The sequence below is a fragment of the Silurus meridionalis genome, chromosome 13 (genome assembly GCF_014805685.1).
Source record: "Silurus meridionalis isolate SWU-2019-XX chromosome 13, ASM1480568v1, whole genome shotgun sequence".
Classification (NCBI taxonomy): Eukaryota; Metazoa; Chordata; class Actinopteri; order Siluriformes; family Siluridae; genus Silurus; species Silurus meridionalis.
This window is the reverse complement of record NC_060896.1, coordinates 6841531-6858888: the sequence shown is the minus strand read 5'-3', so window position 1 is coordinate 6858888 and position 17358 is coordinate 6841531. Positions and strand designations below refer to the sequence as shown.

The 17358-nt window shown below is 37.3% G+C and overlaps 2 protein-coding genes across 6 annotated transcripts in view; one reads left to right on the top strand and one right to left on the bottom strand.

The window, feature by feature from the left end:
* The window catches only part of shank3a (SH3 and multiple ankyrin repeat domains 3a), a 288699-nt gene that overhangs the window by 24946 nt on the left and 246395 nt on the right, over positions 1-17358 (top strand). Inside the window, exon 1 of one of the 4 annotated variants that reach the window (XM_046863927.1) lies at positions 10125-10224. The exons of the other annotated variants lie outside the window; for them this stretch is intronic. The gene's annotated coding sequence lies outside the window, so the exon portion shown is untranslated. Of the gene's footprint in view, positions 1-10124; positions 10225-17358 lie in introns of those variants that run through there. 4 annotated transcript variants of the gene reach the window in all.
* Positions 916-4672, bottom strand: LOC124395448 (zinc-binding protein A33-like). Of its 2 annotated transcripts, XM_046863934.1 has the most exons (7): positions 4533-4672; positions 4243-4420; positions 3668-3763; positions 3333-3563; positions 2403-2425; positions 2213-2331; positions 916-2087 (listed from the first exon to the last, which is right to left on the bottom strand). In XM_046863934.1, the coding sequence occupies exons 2-7, from the start codon at positions 4381-4383 to the stop codon at positions 1549-1551; spliced, it is 1149 nt and encodes a 382-aa protein (XP_046719890.1). In that variant the 5' UTR covers positions 4384-4420; positions 4533-4672; the 3' UTR covers positions 916-1548. The 2 variants fall into 2 exon arrangements, with proteins under 2 accessions (XP_046719890.1, XP_046719889.1); XM_046863933.1 differs by having other exon boundaries at positions 4243-4645.

Below are 17358 nucleotides of genomic sequence, written 5' to 3'. Positions count from 1 at the left end.
TTCATTTGCACCTCTGCATGATTCATTTGTCTTCGGAGAGACTGAGTGAGAGAATGAGCACAGCAACACCTGCTGTACCTGATACCAAGCACAATGTAGTGATTTCCACCTCACTTGAGTCTCTCTTTCTGAATAGATTTTGATGAAAGCAGCTTTCTTATTTGCACCAATTTGTTTTCGCTTATCTCTCTCTAGTGTCTCTCTGTAAATAGAGATTCATCATTCATTTTTTTTAGACTGTTCGGTGTAGGTGATGTCATTTACATTTACATTTAGTGCATTTGGCACACACTTATTCAGTGACTTAATTGTTTATCTCATTTATACAACTGAGCAGCTATGTGGTTAAGGGCCTTGCTCAAGGGCCCAAAGGTGGCAGCTTGGTGTGGTTGGGATTTAAACTCATGACTTTCGGATCCAAAGAGTCCAATGCCCTAACCACCAAGCTACCGCCCCCAACCTAACTACTTATTATATGTGTACACACTCTGTGCTGTAGATGAAATAGGATGTCACCTAGTCATGATTAGTGTTGCATGATATACCGGTGCTAGTAAGGTATTGCGATACCCTGCTTTTAAAAATGGCACGCTTCTTAATTTTATTAGTACCGGTACTTTAAGTGTGACAGCTGTAGTTCAGAGTTTCGACTTTAGGGGGGTTTGCAGCCTGTTGCTTCTACGGCACACTGGCACACTTGGATACACCCCGACTTTCATGGTGATGAAACTAGAGGATCAAAACTTTGATAAAAATTAAAAATTAAAATTATTTTATTTTATATATATATATATATATATATATATATATATATATATATATATATATATATATATATATAAATAAATATATAATATGTAGTTTAAACAGCAAACATTTTATGTTTATTATGTTTATTCAATGACTTTTCCTGTTTTTATTTATTACATTTTTATTTTTGCCATAGTATAGATTTGGCATTGGAATCATGATATTCACTTTAGGCATCGTATCGAAGTCAAAATTTTAGTATAGTGACAACAATAGTCATTTAACAATGTAAACTAAGCATAGATAAACATGCAGCATGGAAAAGCCGAATGACTGCATCTTTTTCAGCATAACAGGGCAGCATAACACGTTCGGAGGAAACCTCTTTCACAAATTGCTAGTGTTTCTGTTATTGAAAGCGGAGAGTGTGTATGTTAACCCGCCCACTCAGACACCACAGCCAGTTGTACTCTCATCATACCTTGTGGAATCCCACCCACAGGTGGCTGCTGTATCCTCATAAGAATGTGTGATTGTATGCTAGGGCAAATGCTTTACTCTTGGACTTTCCAGTGATACCAATTTTTTTATGTGTAAAAGTATAAATCCACAGCAGTTTTTTAAACTGACATACCATGATACATAATATCATGGCATTCCTACGAGTATTGTTGTGTAGACTGCCATGCATCATGAGGTTTAGTTCTGTGTAAATACCCTCTTTTTTGCTTTTCTCTCTTGCTACCTTGTACACAAGTAAACAGATGTGGTGTTATCACAAGCAAACTTATATGTACTTCAACCAGACTGTTCTACGCTGACAAACGTCACCTCTGGTAAAATTTTCAGAGGATAAAGGTCACACTGATTGCAGAAGTATGGATAGACTCTGCCTTTAAAACTGTTGGAAAAGGTTTTTAGATTGTGGCCGGTAATTGGGTCTGAGAATGAAATGTGTCCGTGGTCCCAGTCCAGCTGCACTCTGATCCTCTGCAGGCCCTTGTTCAACCTGAGAATGGTGGTAGACCCTCCAGAGGCACTGGCACCATATGTCATATTTTGGTAATGGCTTTTCCATACACCTGCACTGTAGAAGTTTCTTTTTTTAACATCACCTGTCACAACACCGAGAGCCCATTCCGCATTATTTTCCACCCCAACCTCCCAGCAGTGAGTCCCTGAGATAAAGCCCTCAGAGCCTAGAACCCACAAATGATGTTCAAATCTCTCTGGGTTTTGAGGAAACTGCTCATACCGATCTTGACATACAAACTCGGTCAGGCCGTGAGACAGATTGATCCGCGGGTGTGCGGTATTGGGGTTAAGAATCACAGGATCTGTAAAGGAAGCAAAAGGCATTGAAGAAAAGCTATGAATGTACAGTATAACTCTGATCTAACCGCCAGCGACATGTACCTGATGTAGCATGTCTGTGCACCGCATGTAAAGGTGTAATACTTACAATATTCAACAATATCCTTCATCTTCTTCCACACTCTAAACTGCAGGTTGCCCAAATGCTTCGCCACATCAATCAGTGATTCGGACTCTGTTTCAGCTTCCTTCGGCTCATACTCGCTTCTGGAACAGTGTTCACAGCCATGAGTTTTGATTCCATCGAGATTGGAAGAATTAAGAATTAATTAACTTACCTTTCCAAAGTTGCTTTGTAGTTCTGTAAAGAAAGAATAAATAAATGTTTTTAACAACTTCTACAAAAGAAGATTGTGTGCTTGAGCTTTAACAGCAGATCAGTGAGGAGAAGATTCATATGGAAGCCAGTTTCCACTATATACATTTTTTATTTTTTTGCAATTCCAACTTTTTTTCAGCTGCTCCCATTATGGGTCGCCACAGCGGATCATCCGTCTCCATACCCCCCTGTCCTCCACATCTGCCTATTTCAAACCAACTACCTGCATGTCTTCCCTCACCACATCCATAAACCTCCTCCTTGGCCTCCTCTTTTCCTCCTTCTTGGTGGCTCCATCCTCAGCATTCTCCTATCAATATACCCCATGTCCCTACTCTGCACATGTCCAAACCATCTCCACTGAGCCCCTGTCTGACCTCTTTATCTTGGGGACAGTTCATTTGCTGTGGCGGCCCCTAATGGGAGCAGCCGAAAGAAGAAGAAGAATCTGTCTATCTATCTATCTATCTATCTATCTATCTATCTATCTATCTATCTATCTATCTATCTATCTATCTATCTATCTATCTATCTATCTATCTGTCTGTCTGTCTGTCTGTCTGTCTGTCTGTCTGTCTGTCTGTCTGTCTGTCTGTCTGTCTGTCTGTCTGTATGTTTGAGTGTATTTCAAGTATGTCTTCGTCTAGTGTTAGCCTCAGCTGCTTCGATGGTATATCAGGCATCTGATATCTTTATAACCTTTCTGGCCACAAGCATCATTTTGTGTCGAGTAGGGTTTCCAGAAACTGTTTTTATTTTGAAGTGATAGCTCATACTAGTGCACTGTGAAGGTAAATTGAGGCACTCCTACACAAAATACACAAAGCTCAACTATTGCATGCTTTTTTCCACTAGAATTCCTAGAAATACTGTACTATTGCGGCATTACCTCAAGGAAAGATGTATCCTCAGTGGCTAAATCTTCTAAAATAGATTTGATCTTTTCTGAAAGTTGTACAATCTCATTGTTTACGAAGTCTGAGGTTTTGTTTAGCATTTGCCTTTTCTTCCTCTCCTCCTCCTTCACTGCAGCTATTTGCTTCATCTCTTCATCTTGCAGAAACCGGTGAAGTTTCTCAAACTCGCTCTTAATGTGCTTTTCAGTGTGATGAGCCTGGTTCTTATATACAAAACATTATACCAAATGATGTTAATGCATTAGTACATTAGATTATTAGATTAATTATTTAGGACACTGTTTGTCGTAATACATATTTTCTTCACCTTAATGTGTTGCAAGTTAGGAGCACAAGCCAGTTTTGACTTTCGAAATGAATCAAGCTTGTCTTGCAGGGGTTTCAGTTTAGATTTAAGCTCCTCCTGAAACGATAGTGTTATTAATTGTGGTCACATTTAAAGATTCATGGAAGGCACAAAAAGTTTTATTGGATTATTAAAAGTGGTTGTTTTTGTACTAGAAGCATGAGGGATGGTGATGTAAAAGTTGCATGTTTTTGCAGTTTGGATGGCATTACCGGTGAGGTAACAGCAGAAATAAAACATAGTGTACACATACCAGATTTACAGCCATAATACTGAAAAAATAAAAAAATAAAAAAAAGGAAGCAGTTTTCCAAGAGGACTTTCGATACAGTTTGGCATATTGTGAAGAAGAGGCAGATGTTGTGATTCGAAGTGTAATGACTTGAACTTTGCTGTCTTTTGAACAAGAGTCTCATTTGTAGGTTTGCTTTGAAAATCAACATTAATACATTAACATTCATCCTTTAAGTTTAACCTTTACCAAAAGTAAAGGTTTCTATTACAACACTGACATGGTTGTAAGGTGCATTACTCACCCTGTGCTCTTGTGCTGCCTTATCCAGTGGTCTGACATTGTGGTCTCTGTGTATTTTTGAGTCTCGGCACACAGCACACACTGGCTGTTTGTCATCAAGGCAGAAGAGCTTGAGGTTCTCCTTATGCAGCTTGCACAACATCTCAGCTGCAGCTGACTCACTTTTATCCAGACGAAATCTGTCACACAACATTTTTAAATGTATGTTTGCTGGAGGCAACGTTTTGGATGACCGTTTCTTGCAAAAAGGACATTTAAGAGATTTTTTCAAGAACATTTTGCCAAGCAAACCTTGCAGAAGCTATGACTACAAGACAACATGACAGGATCCGTGTAGATACAGCAGCACACAGGACATAAAAGGTCCACTTCTGAGACGGTTTCTCTTCTTTCCATTCTTTCTGTCGTTATCCTCTCGTCCAAAGTGTTCTTATTGCTTGTTTACCTCAGAAATAAATACTATGTAATACTTAACTTCTTTAAAAAAGGACTTTGCAGGAGCAGCCAGATTGCATGTTTCTATTTGAAGTTTGAACCTACTGTAGAGGTGGAGTTTTACAGCTCAACTTCCCAGTTAAACTCCTATAAAGTTTTATAGTGAAATAAAAAAATGGAACTTTGAGTACATTAACCACTGTTTACACCCATGATGACTAAAAAAGCATTTCAGAAATAGAGGTCGACTGATTTATTATTAGCTATAAAGCCCGGTAGTGATTACTAAAAAAAATAAATTAGGAGTTTCTTAAATGTTTTGTAGGGTTTTTTTTTATGGAAAAATAAACGCCCTGCTCTTCTTAGTATAGATTTATTTCCTGAACATTATGTAAAGGTTACTAGATTTTGAGTTATTGATGTTTGGATTAAATTCAATTCAATTACAGTCATTAATAACAACCATGATACAGACCCAGGGTTTTAGGTTCGAATCAACCCTCTTGCTAATTCTTAGTTTTAGATATAAAGGACGAACGATTAATTGGTTTTGCCAATTAAACGGCATTGATAGTTCATTGCTGGGACTAACGGCTATTCGAAAAAATCTATGCCAATAGTTTTTCCGGGTTGTGTCCATTGCTGGAACAGCTGAGAAGGTACGCTATCATTATGAGAGCAGCCTCTAGAGGTGAATCACTAATGACACATGCTGTTTGCTTTTTACAGGCGAGACGGCACTCTGCATGGAGAGCGCTATATTATATTTATAATTTATAATTTATTTTCTGTATTATAATTATATTTATTAATGAATATATTTATATTTATTTAATTTAGCACACTTTCATTAAATATTTTCCAGTTGACTCTCAGTTCAACGTTCAGTTCAGTACTATTCAGTTTTTTATCCAGTATCGATTTTAAAAGCTGTTGTTGATTAAATGGTTATCGGCAAGTATGATGCAACCTAGTTATCGTTATCTGTAAAATTCACAATCAGCAAATATTCAGAACATACAAAATTGTCAAATCTGAAGGTGAATTAGCTTTAACCATGTCCACATGGGGATCCACACCTGCCAGTCTTCCTTCGTTTTCAACTTGGGCAAAGTACTAAAACTGTGCTCACCCATTTACTTGGTTATTTAATTATTTGTGTGTTTCTAAAACATATTCAGCAGTTATTTTCAGTTTTCCAGTTATTCTGCTGAACTAGCAGGATATTGATGGTGTGAAACGACAGTGAAACGTAGAGAAATGACAGTTTCAGTCATTAATTTATTTAGCAACAGAGCAGAGACTTTTTTTTCCCAAGCTCACCTGAGAAACTGACACTTCTGTCGCACTAGATAAAAAAACCAACAATAGCTTGGCAAAGGAATGGACTATGTTGAGTAATATTTTAGCACTGACAGTCCGAGAGTACAGGGTTTTGGCTGTTTTTGTTTATCACATCGCTGTTGTATTTCTGTTTCTCTGACACGCTCACTCTGTGTGGAGCGGCTGTCTGATACAGCGTTAGCCTTTGTTAGCATCACATATCTCAGCTCAGACTTGACACTGCATAACAAAACCGCTTGTCTCCTTATAAAATCAAGTGTGTTTGTGTGTTTATGTGTGTCTGAGAAAGACAGAAAGCATATTTGTGTCATTCATGGTACTCGTAGTAAGAATATCACACTCGTCTGCTCTCATTGCCAGTTCCTGCTGCGGTTGATTACCGACTTGGAATTCTGTGTATGTGCCTCTCAGAGTGTGTGTGTTTGTGTGTGTGTGTGTGTGTGTGTTGCTGTGAATACACTGACACATTTGTGATCACACACTTTCGCTGACTCACACGTCAACTGCCAGCTCTACACTGTCACACAACCAAGAAGAAGATACAATTCTTCTGTAATTTATTCTCTATTATTTTCTTCACACAGTTTCATCACGTTATTGTCCTATTGTCTTGTTGTCCTGGTCTCCAAATAACTTCCTGACTTACACTGAAAGTTTATCATGTGTTGTATTGCCCCTATGACATCCTTTATGGATCAGTGATACCTATAAAGCTCAGTAGTAATTAATATGAAATAAATTAGGGGTTCTTTAATGTTTTGTAGGTCGTTTTTAACTGCAAAATAAACACACTAGTCTCCTGCATGCAGATTTATTTCCTAAAAAATTATGTAAGATTTAGAATGATTGATGTTTGGATTAAATGCATTTCAATTAAAGTGAGTAATAATAACCATAATACAGATGCAGGGTTTTAGGTCTGAATCGGCCCTCTTTAGGTTTGATTGCTGGAACTATCGGCAAAAATACAGTCGATAGTTTTTCTGTCTTCTGGTTTGAAATACTGGCCATGTGCTGTTTGTTTTTTACATGTGAGACTGCGTACTGCATGGAGAGTGCAAATTATATTTATTATTTATAATTTATTAATTGTATTCATTAATTAATTTATTCATGTTTATTTCCTTTTGCACATTTTCATGATTCGGTGGTGTTTTTTATTTTTGTAGTTAAGTTCAGTATTATTTCATGTTAAACGTGTTATCTTTGTGTTTGTTTGTTTGTCTTTTATCCATTTTAAATGATTTTTTTTATCCATCCATCGGTTGGTTAATCGGTTATTGATCTAACCTAGCTATCCGTATCAGTAAAATTAGATCTCTAATTTGATTAGTACATCCCTTTTCATCTCATCATCCCTACTGGGTCAAGTACATTACACCGAGCTTGTTTTTCTGATTTTTCTATGTTGAATAAAAGTCACTAGACAGCAAAAAAGTCCCTGAAGCGTCTTTGTTTTACCCTCATTAAGAAATGCTGATTCTATTAATATGTAAATTGAAAACTCACCCAACCTTTGCGCCCTATAGCCTGCATTTTGTGTATGAAAATGTATTTGTTAATTGTGTCTGACGGGGAAAACAGTGACCCGTCACACGTTCCATATTTTCTAACATATAACTTTGTAAGGTGTTTAATAAGGTTATAAAATTTATCATATTTCATTTAAAAAAAATTGTCATCACCAGTTTCATTATGTTTGTTTCCAATCATCGCTTAGTTCCATATACACTATGGATTTTCATTTTTATTATTTTGTGTATGATAAGCCTCATTGTCTCTGATTACCTCATCGTCTGTGTTGCTCTCTTTGAATTTATTGTTCTGGTAATTATGATTCTCATATTTCCTTCTGTGTTTTTTTTTACTTTTTGTTGTGCCAGAAATTATTACTGTGATATGAGTGTGTCCGATCACAATAGTGACATCTAGTCGCATCCAGAAAAAAAAACTCGTGAGACGAGTGTGGTAAATACGCGACACATCTCATAAGGCAATTCGTTTCAACGGTTTGTGTTCATGGTGCTGTTTTTTTTTATCAGAATTATTTTTTTTTAAGTGTAAAACAAGCATGCTTATTACTCAGGTGATAGGTTACCTTTACTGTTGTGCATAAGCATAATATGGTATATGATCGCATGTCCTGTATTTGAATTTGAGCATTAATGATGGTCACTGTTTGAAATGGCTCCCTATTCCCTATTGCACTATGTTTACCTTTATTTTAGTTTCAACTGCTCTGTTTCATTAGATTTGCCTGTCTTGTGTTTAACTTCATTCCTGTGTGCATTTAAACACGTTTTTCTTTGTCTAGTTTAATCGCAACTCTTTTCCTTTTTACCTTTGTATTGTTCCCAGTGCATTCTGGTTTTGACTTGATAACATCAACACCCAAAAATGGTTTAACCTGGTATCAGTGCTAAGATGTGTGTAATCAGTAAATCCTTTGCAATCAGTTAATCTACTTGGATGATTAATTTAATTAATTAATGCTTAATTCAATTATTCAATTAATTTTGTATAAAACATTTAATAAAAGACATTAGAGCTTCACAGAACTGCAGATATAGATTTCGATCCGTAAAAAGAAAGCCAGACATGACAGAGGCAACAGTACTTCCCTGAGATGACATAAAGATGACCCACTGAGATGGTTCCACAATGGGAGGAAGTCGACCCAAGAGGGAATCTTCTGTGTGAGACCAGATTAGCTGATGCTTATAGTGGACCGAGTTTGCAGTCAGGTATAATATTTAGTGGGCTGAGGGACAGTGTACATGCAAGAGTGAGTTTTTGCGAGCAGGAATGTGTGTCTATTAATTGTGCCATCATTTAACCATGTTCATTCTATTTCATTCAGAAATAGAATGAACAGAAATAAACTTTTTATGAAAGAAAGAAATGTAATTTACATGTGGATATAAACCTTGATGATGGTATCAGATAATTGAGTGCTATTGAATCTAGTTCAGATTGCATTAGGACGGTAGGGCAGTGCGGCTGAAAATGATTAGTAGAGCCTCTAGGATGTTATCTGCTGCCCGTAGATAGATGAGTCCCATCAGCTATTCTCTTTGATTGGATATTTGCAGTGGACCAGTGCCATGGCTCAGCGCTTTGGATTTGCTGCTTTGTCCATGTAGGGGCAGAAAAGGCCGCCATTTATATCAGCTTTTAAGCAAATGTTTATATATTTCGTATTCACAATTATATATATATATATATATATATATATATATATATATATATATATATATATATATATATATATATATATATATACATATACATATAGATTGATTTGCTTACTTTATTAGTTGGACAGAAATCTTCCACCCGTTTCTCCTAAATATTTAGCTCACTAGAGTTAGAAACTACAATACAAGCTAACAGGGGCCCATTGGAGCAGGTTTCACACTAATTCATTTTATTTTTTTTTTTGGAGAGAAGCTGCAGACAGGAATGTTAATTGAGCTGGCAGGTTGGGATAGTTTAAAAAAAATACCACCAAAATATATAAAAATATCATAAGATGGAGTGGAAAATGTGAGTGTATTGTGGTACTTGTTTCTCACACAAAGGCTGGCTGTGATTTTTATAGTTAACCTGGTTATGATGTTAGCTGTAATCTGTCAATCTCACACACAGGAAACAGCTACTGCTTTGAAAAAAACAACAATAGAACGTCCAAATCTGCTCAAAATGAGCTGCTGTTGCCAAAATCTCAACTTCATATTACAGAGTTGCACTAAAATTGACTGGGTAGCATACAGCATACGTCACGAGTGCCATTAGTCCTAATGCTTCACGCGTAGTTTCCTAATGTAAGCACATTTCCCATATATGTATCCGAGTCTTGCACGGTGTGTTGGATTATTGTAATAGTCCAATTATACCTGTACTAGGACATAAATTCTCCTGTATGCTACAGCCTTGTGTGTGGCACTGTGGAATACCTCTGTCACCTTCTATGTATTTATAGTGTACATCACACTGAGTGGGACAGATGGTCTGGGATGATCCTATTAGCTCCATTAATGCACTCTGTGTATGTGGACCCACTGCTGCCCTTGTAGGTAATCATTCCCTCCAGAATTTCCACTCTAATTATCTTCTACGTTCCCTTTGGACTCTCTGAGTATATCTGTCCACATTTACACATCCAGAGTGAAATCAACAAGGAGTAGATCTGCTGCGAATTCAGGTAGGATTTTTTTTTCTGCTAAGTTTGTGCACAGGCCATTAATTGTTTTACATTTATTCAAAAGTCAGTTCTAGCCTACAAGTTTGATTGGTTGAAAGATAAGGTTGAAGCTAGTTTGCTACTAAGCCGACGTGCTATAAAGTGAGTGGAATCTTTTTTGGGATCAGTTTTCGCTAGTAGGGGTAAATATTTAGTCTCGAACACTGAAGTAGAGACTCTGGAGTGTAGAGACAGTGAGTCACTATGGAACACCTTAAACATAGAAAATTACACCAGAACCCCATTAACATGTAATCTTGTTCGAATTTTTTTTCTATAGCATCTTATTCCCTGCTTGTTTGCAATGTTGTTGTTGTTGTTTTTTAAGTACAAATGATGAATTACGCTGTGATTTTTCTTGTTTAATTGAACTCTCTGATCACGCCATGTGTAAATAACTCTGGCTTTAATTAGAGCACTAAAACATGAACACACCATTACTCTTTTTGCTCTCTAAAGATTGGATGAAGCCATGAAACCATTTTCTGTTCGATTTTGTAGTGAAAACTGTGAGTCTAAGCTGAAGTCATTATCACCCGGAATAGTCAACATGGTTTTGGTGTAATGTGCTGATATCAAACTCGAAAATATGACACGCTCTAACTGTGTAATTTTGAGAACTGCATCATATAATGCAGCAGTTTGACGGCTTAAAATGCAAATAAATCTCATTTCGCATTCTGCCGTGATTCGGAGAGCGGTAGCGATTTAATTGTTCGCATTTACATCGCCTTTTTCGACATTAACATGCCGTTTCACGCTGGGCCAATCTGGTACGTTTTATTACCTGCGCTAATTTGCGCACATCTCCATTACTCCCAAAATAGTGTCAGGAAGTTTAATGGGATTTCCAGGAAGGACAACTTGTGTAGGTTGTCTTGATGCTAATTGCAGTGTAATTATATTAATGGTAGTCATTACATATGCAGAAAAAAATGTTGCTGTAAATGTAAATGTTGCAAAGCTAGTATACATATTTCTTTAAACATAAAAACAGTAGGATCCAATGCTCACTATGTTGGATCACTGTCTGTATCAGTAATATGTCTATATAATTGATTAAACCCAGCTGTCTGTTAGAATGAATGCTTGAACATATGGAGGTGACATTTAATAGAAAGTTAATAACAAAAATCATCAACTGTGCAGACATTGTAATATTTGCCTTGTTCTTTCTCCCTTTTCTCCCTTGATTGTGTTTATTGTTATTTTTGACTTGCAATAATTAGCTGTCATTATTGTCTAGAAAGCTGTCTGATGTTCTCCATGGTGGTGTGTTTATAACACAATAAACAATATAAGGCAATAAACATTGATTTAATTTCGTTGTGTTGAATGGTGCCCCTGTTTTAAATAGGAGTTAGGAGAAAAGTCATGTTCTGACTCCTTCCTCATGGTGCACTTCCTGGGTAGAAGAAGAGCCTCCCTTTGCTTTCAAAACAGCCTCAGTTCTTCATGCCATGGATTCCACAATATGTTGGAAATATTCCTTTTGAGACTGTGGTTCGTGTTGATGTTGATACAATTGCATCACATTGCTGCATTTGTTCATGTTCATGAATTTCATATTCTACCACATCCCAAAGGTGTTCTTTTAGAAAGCCAGAAGTACACAGAACTTACGCTCGTGTTAATGAAACCAGTTTGAGGCGATTTTTGCTTTGTGACATTGTGTATGCTGGAAGTAGCCATTAAAAGATAATTGTGGTCATTAAGACACAGATAGCAAAATGTCTGGCATTTGAGCGAAAGTTGAATGGTATTAAATGGACCCAAAGTGTACATTACTTCTCACAGCCTGGGCTGTTAACACAAGGCAGGTTGGGTTTATGGATTCATGTGATTTTCTCCAAATTCTGAATCTGTGTGTCTCAGCAGAAATCAGTAATTATCAGACCAGACTGTTTTCAGCTGTAGTGTATTAGTGAGTCCGTGCCCACTGCATCTTCAGATTTTTGTTCTTGGCTGACAGAGGTGGAACCTGGGGTTTTCGTTTGCTGTTTTAACATGCGGGTGCATCTCAATAAATTAGAATAGCATAAGTTAATTCATTTTAGTAATTCAATACAAAAAATGAAACCCGTATATTATATAGGTTCATCACCCACAGACTGATATATTTCAAGTGTTTATTTATTTTAATTTTAATAATTATGGCTTACAGCTAATAAAACCCAAAAATGTGGTATCTCAGAAAATTTGAATATTGTGAAAAATATTGGAGACTCACGGTGTTGCACTCTAATCAGCTAATTAAATCCAAACACCTGCAAAGGTTTCCTGAGCCTTTAAATGGTGTCTCAGTCTGGTACAGGCTGCACAATCATGGGGGTAGCCTGCTGACTTCACAGTTGTCCAGAAGACAATCATTGACAAGACAGTCAAAAGACACAAAAGGTCATCGCTAAAGAAGCTGCTGTTCACAGAGTGATGTATCCAAGCACATTAATGAAAAGTTGAATGAAAGGAAACAATGAGGTAGAAAAAGTTGAAATGCAGCCCATTTAAGAAATTGGGGAGATTCACAAAGAGCGGACTGCAGCTGGAGTCAGTGCTTCAAGAGCCTCCATGCACAGACATATCCATGGACTACAACTGACGCATTTCTTGTGTCAAGCCACTCCTGAACCAGAGACAACGTCAGAGGTATCTAACCTGGGCAAAGGACAAAAAGGACTGGACTGTTGCTTAGTGGACCAAAGTCGTCTTTTCAGATGAAAGGAAAGAAAATTTTGCATTTCATTAGGAAATCAAGGCCCTAGAGTCTGAAGAAAGAAAGCAGAGGCACAGAATCCAAATTGTTTGAGGTCCAGTGTAAAGTTTGCACAGTCTGTGATGGTTTGGGGAGTCATATCATCTGCTGGTGTTGGTCCACTGTGTTTTATCAAGTCCAAGGTCAGCATAGCCGTCTACCAGGAAGTTTTAGAGCACTTCATGCTTCCCTCTGCTGAGCAGCGTTATGGAGATGGTGATTTAATTTTCCTGCAGGATTCTGAGATTCTTTTCTGCTCACCACATGTGTACAGGGTGGTTAATCTGAGTTACTGGAGCTCTTCTGTTACCTTGAACCAGTCTGAAGAGCTTCTGTTGAACTGTCTCATCAACAATCTCCAAGACTATGGGATATACAACAAAGATATAACATATAAAGGTAGGGCCATAGTAATGGAAAGACAGACAAACACAGAGATAGAAAGAAAGTAGACTATAAACAGGGCTTTCGGTGTGGTACACCTGTGTACCGAATGCAATCTTTTTTACGTGTGGAACAAAGAAACATATTAAATGGTGGACCTCAAGTTTGTTTAGTCTCTGCCTCGGATCGGCATTTTATTATTATTATTAAACTTGAAAACATACAGAATGATGCCAGGTGTATACAAAGAGATTTAGCACAGTGTCACTGTGGCTACTCACTCCATACAGAGAATAAAATTTGTTTTGCGCATGCATGGAAACAAGCTTCAAGAATTTTAAGAAACAAAGAGCGTCCAGCTTCAAGAATTTCTTTTGAAATGAGAAAATCCTGACAATTCCACATATCGAAGGAGTAAATAAATGAAGGATGGAAGGAATGAAGACATTTAGAAAATAGTGGCAGTGACTAAAAGACAGGAGGTGGAGCTGGAGGTGCCAGAGTTGAAGATGGCATGTATCTGTAGATGCAAATCAGGATGAGGTGGTGTGGGACCTCTCTCTCTCTCTGTATAAACGACGGTGCTTGTGAACACCATGTCACTTCAGCCTGAAGACCGGCTCGAACACAACATCTTCATGACAACACTACAGCTGCATGTCAAATTAACATGGCCCACAACCATAACTGATAGGGGTCACGAGAGACTGATGCTTACCGGCCAAGATCCGGTTACTGTAAGTCTTATGGACTTTAAATTACACCTCTAAGCATAGACGTCAAATAAACTGCTCCATCAAAATTACTCAGTGAGCATCTTATTAATTAGAAAGAAATAGAATGCTTCCCATACATTCATTTTAATGACACAATTAGCAGAAATATAACGTATATGATTCCCCCCTGTTGGCTGAGTTCAATAAGTCAAAGTAGCTCAATAATGGCCTTTTGTTTCTTGTGCTGAATTGTTAAAATTAATACCTTTACACTGAGTAACAGTAATTTGGCTGAGTCTCCTCTCATGAGAAAGGTCTTTCTACTGTATTAGGCGCTAATGAATGCATGGCTCTATAAGCTCATCAGCGAGACTAAGAGCTCTGCTGACTTTCTTTCTCTCCCTCTTCATTTGGACCAGGAGGGAATTTTCTCTGCACAATTCTCTTTTTGCCCAACATAATCATAGCCGGTTTTCTCCATGCATGCGTACACAATGAGGGAAAACAAACAACAACATTGTATCCATTCTCTGCAAGCGTGGTTTATTGTGGCTGTGTGTTCGTGTGCTTGCTTACACAAAGAAATCGCACAAAGAACCATACCGAAGTGCTTAATTTAAGCTCGCGCACACACACACACACACACACACACACACACACACACACACACACACACACACACACACACACACGAGTGAATTGAGCTGGTCCATTGCTGGTTAGGACGGCTTTATTATCAAACATATTTTTCATGATAGTACCTGGATCCATCCGAATATGACAGAATGACAGAATTTTGGTTAAATCATTATTTCAAAGTGATAAAATCAATACAGAGAATTTTAATTCAGACCTTTTTTACTGAGCCAACGTAATATCAGACCATGTTTGGCAACTTACAGCTTTAAAAATGCACAATGTCTCAATAGAATGAGCAGCATTTTACAATTTTACAAAAAGTGTTCATTTCTAAACCAGTGAGTTGCCATACTATTTTGGCTGGCGTAATATCAGATGCTTATTGCAACACGTACCAACATTTTCACTTAAAATGGTTTTCACTCGACTGCATGCTACATAACACAGTCCAACTATTCAATAAGGAAATTAATTTCTAACTACTTGTAGGTATGGCAAAGTTCTTAATAGCTTTAATTATAAATCGTCTTAAATGAAAAGGCGTACATAGAGAATATAAGCAGTGAATTGATTTGGTCACAGCCTCTGGTTTGGAATAAAGAGAATAAAACAATTAATTATTTTATCTACATATCTCGGTAAAGTACGATCAACACAACGTAAATATGTGAATACTTTTAAGTGATTGATCTTGATTATGGCTCACCCTCTGTTAAATCTCAATATCAAACACGGGGATTATGCCCTCCGCTCTCTAATTGTTACAACACTGGCGTCTCAGTAGGAGCGGGATTAGCATTTCTGCATAATGGAGACGTGCCTCTCCACTAATTGTGTGTGTTTTTACCACTTTTGTGACACAGCTTGTTAGAAGCAAGAGAGACAGACACTTATTTCACTTGTTTAAACAATCGGGTAACAGACTAGCAGATGCTAATGACGACTTGCTGGATGCTCTGTTAAATCATTTTTAACCGGAGGGAAACAGGGAAATGTGTCGGATGCATTTAATACCAAGAACCAAACATGTACTCTTTTCTCAAGAGCAAAGTGATATAATTCTGTACAAATGCAAACAAAATAAATAAAAGGATTTTTTTAGAGGAAAAGAAATAACGCATTTTTTACAGTTTTGCTCATTTAACCTAGACAGGGTATTGCACTTAATAGGTGTAAGTGCCAATCTCATTGTGTGTGTATCATGTGCCTTTCATACACACAGCGGGTTAGTAAGTCAGTAATGTTCAGCTTGTGCACATAGACAGTGTTTTTACAGCATGTCATGCTCATAGACACTCACAAATATGTTTTGAAATCGAAATCAAATTGCTGATCAGTAATGCAGAAAATGCCATGTTCATTGGTTGGAAAGAATGCCAACGTCTTCATGTATGAAGTCCAGGTATGATTTGACATATATGATGTTCTATTCTATTCTATTCTATTCTATTCTATTCTATTCTATTCTATTCTATTCTATTCTATTCTATATTCGATCTACAGTGCTGCTTATTTCTACTGGTTTAAATTCTAGTGATATTAAGCATTTTCTCAGCCAGAACACACTTTACCTATAAAAAAATAAATAACACTCTCTAAGCACTGACTATTTAAATATTCATCTAATTCACTGAACATGTAGACACGGTCTATTTTGTAATTTATTTTGGGTTGAGGTTTGGATTAAATCCATTTAAATCAAATTAACAGTTATATTTGCAGCACTAAATGCATCAGAGGCCCCCTGACCCAACATCAGGACCTCACTAATGCTCTTGTGGCTGAATGGAGAGAAATCCCAACAGCCAAAAGCCTGTTCTGAAAATCTGGAGGTTATTATAACAGAGTACATATGATTAAGATGGCCAGATATCCACAAACCTTTGGCCATAGTGTATATTTTGGACCTATATTTCTAACAGGCCTTTTCCTTCTATTTAATGACTTGCCACGCTTGCAGAGCCGGCTAGAGGAGCTCAGTTATGTCAGAACCCTGAGGAATACTTATTAACACAAGGTTAGGCTTTGTTCACAAGACTGAGCCTTAATCACATTAAAGCAGAGGTCCAATTAGAGGAAGAAGTGATAGGTCTGCATTAATGAAACTTGCATATCCACACACACACACACACACACACACACACACACACACACACACACACACACACACACCATCATGATAACATACATGACAGCAACAGGTTAATAGACACTCATACAGCCAAGACAGCAGGAGTGTTTTCTCAGGTTTTTCACTCTTCTAAAACAACATTACTAATGCAGCCAATGTAGATTCGCAGCGAGTGGCACTTATTACTGCTAAAAACTGAAGAATTTGCTTCTCTGCTGAACTTTTCACTTTAGAGAGCTTAAATGGTATACCTAAAAGTGTAGCTAATAGCACATCCGTTCCTAAATTAAAATGCTGAGTGCCTGCCTCTGCCTTTTATGTGGAATGATGTTTTCTTGTTATTTTTTTTCTTTTTTGGTTATAAATATGGCGTGTTGGTGTGCAAATCAGACTAGCCATTATCTTGGTGCATAGTTTATTAGTTGAGAAAGAGAGAGAGAGAGAGAGAGAGAGAGAGAGAGAGAGAGAGAGAG

Excerpts from the sequence above, each read along its gene's own strand:
- LOC124395448 (XM_046863933.1), bottom strand. The coding sequence starts at position 4,518 with ATGTTCTTGAAAAAATCTCTTAAATGTCCTTTTTGCAAGAAACGGTCA. Across the intron at positions 3,764-4,242 it reads AGGCAGCACAAGAGCACAGG|GAGGAGCTTAAATCTAAACT; the intron begins GTGAGTAATGCA and ends CTATCGTTTCAG. Across the intron at positions 2,426-3,332 it reads AGGATACATCTTTCCTTGAG|AACTACAAAGCAACTTTGGA; the intron begins GTAATGCCGCAA and ends CTTTCTTTACAG.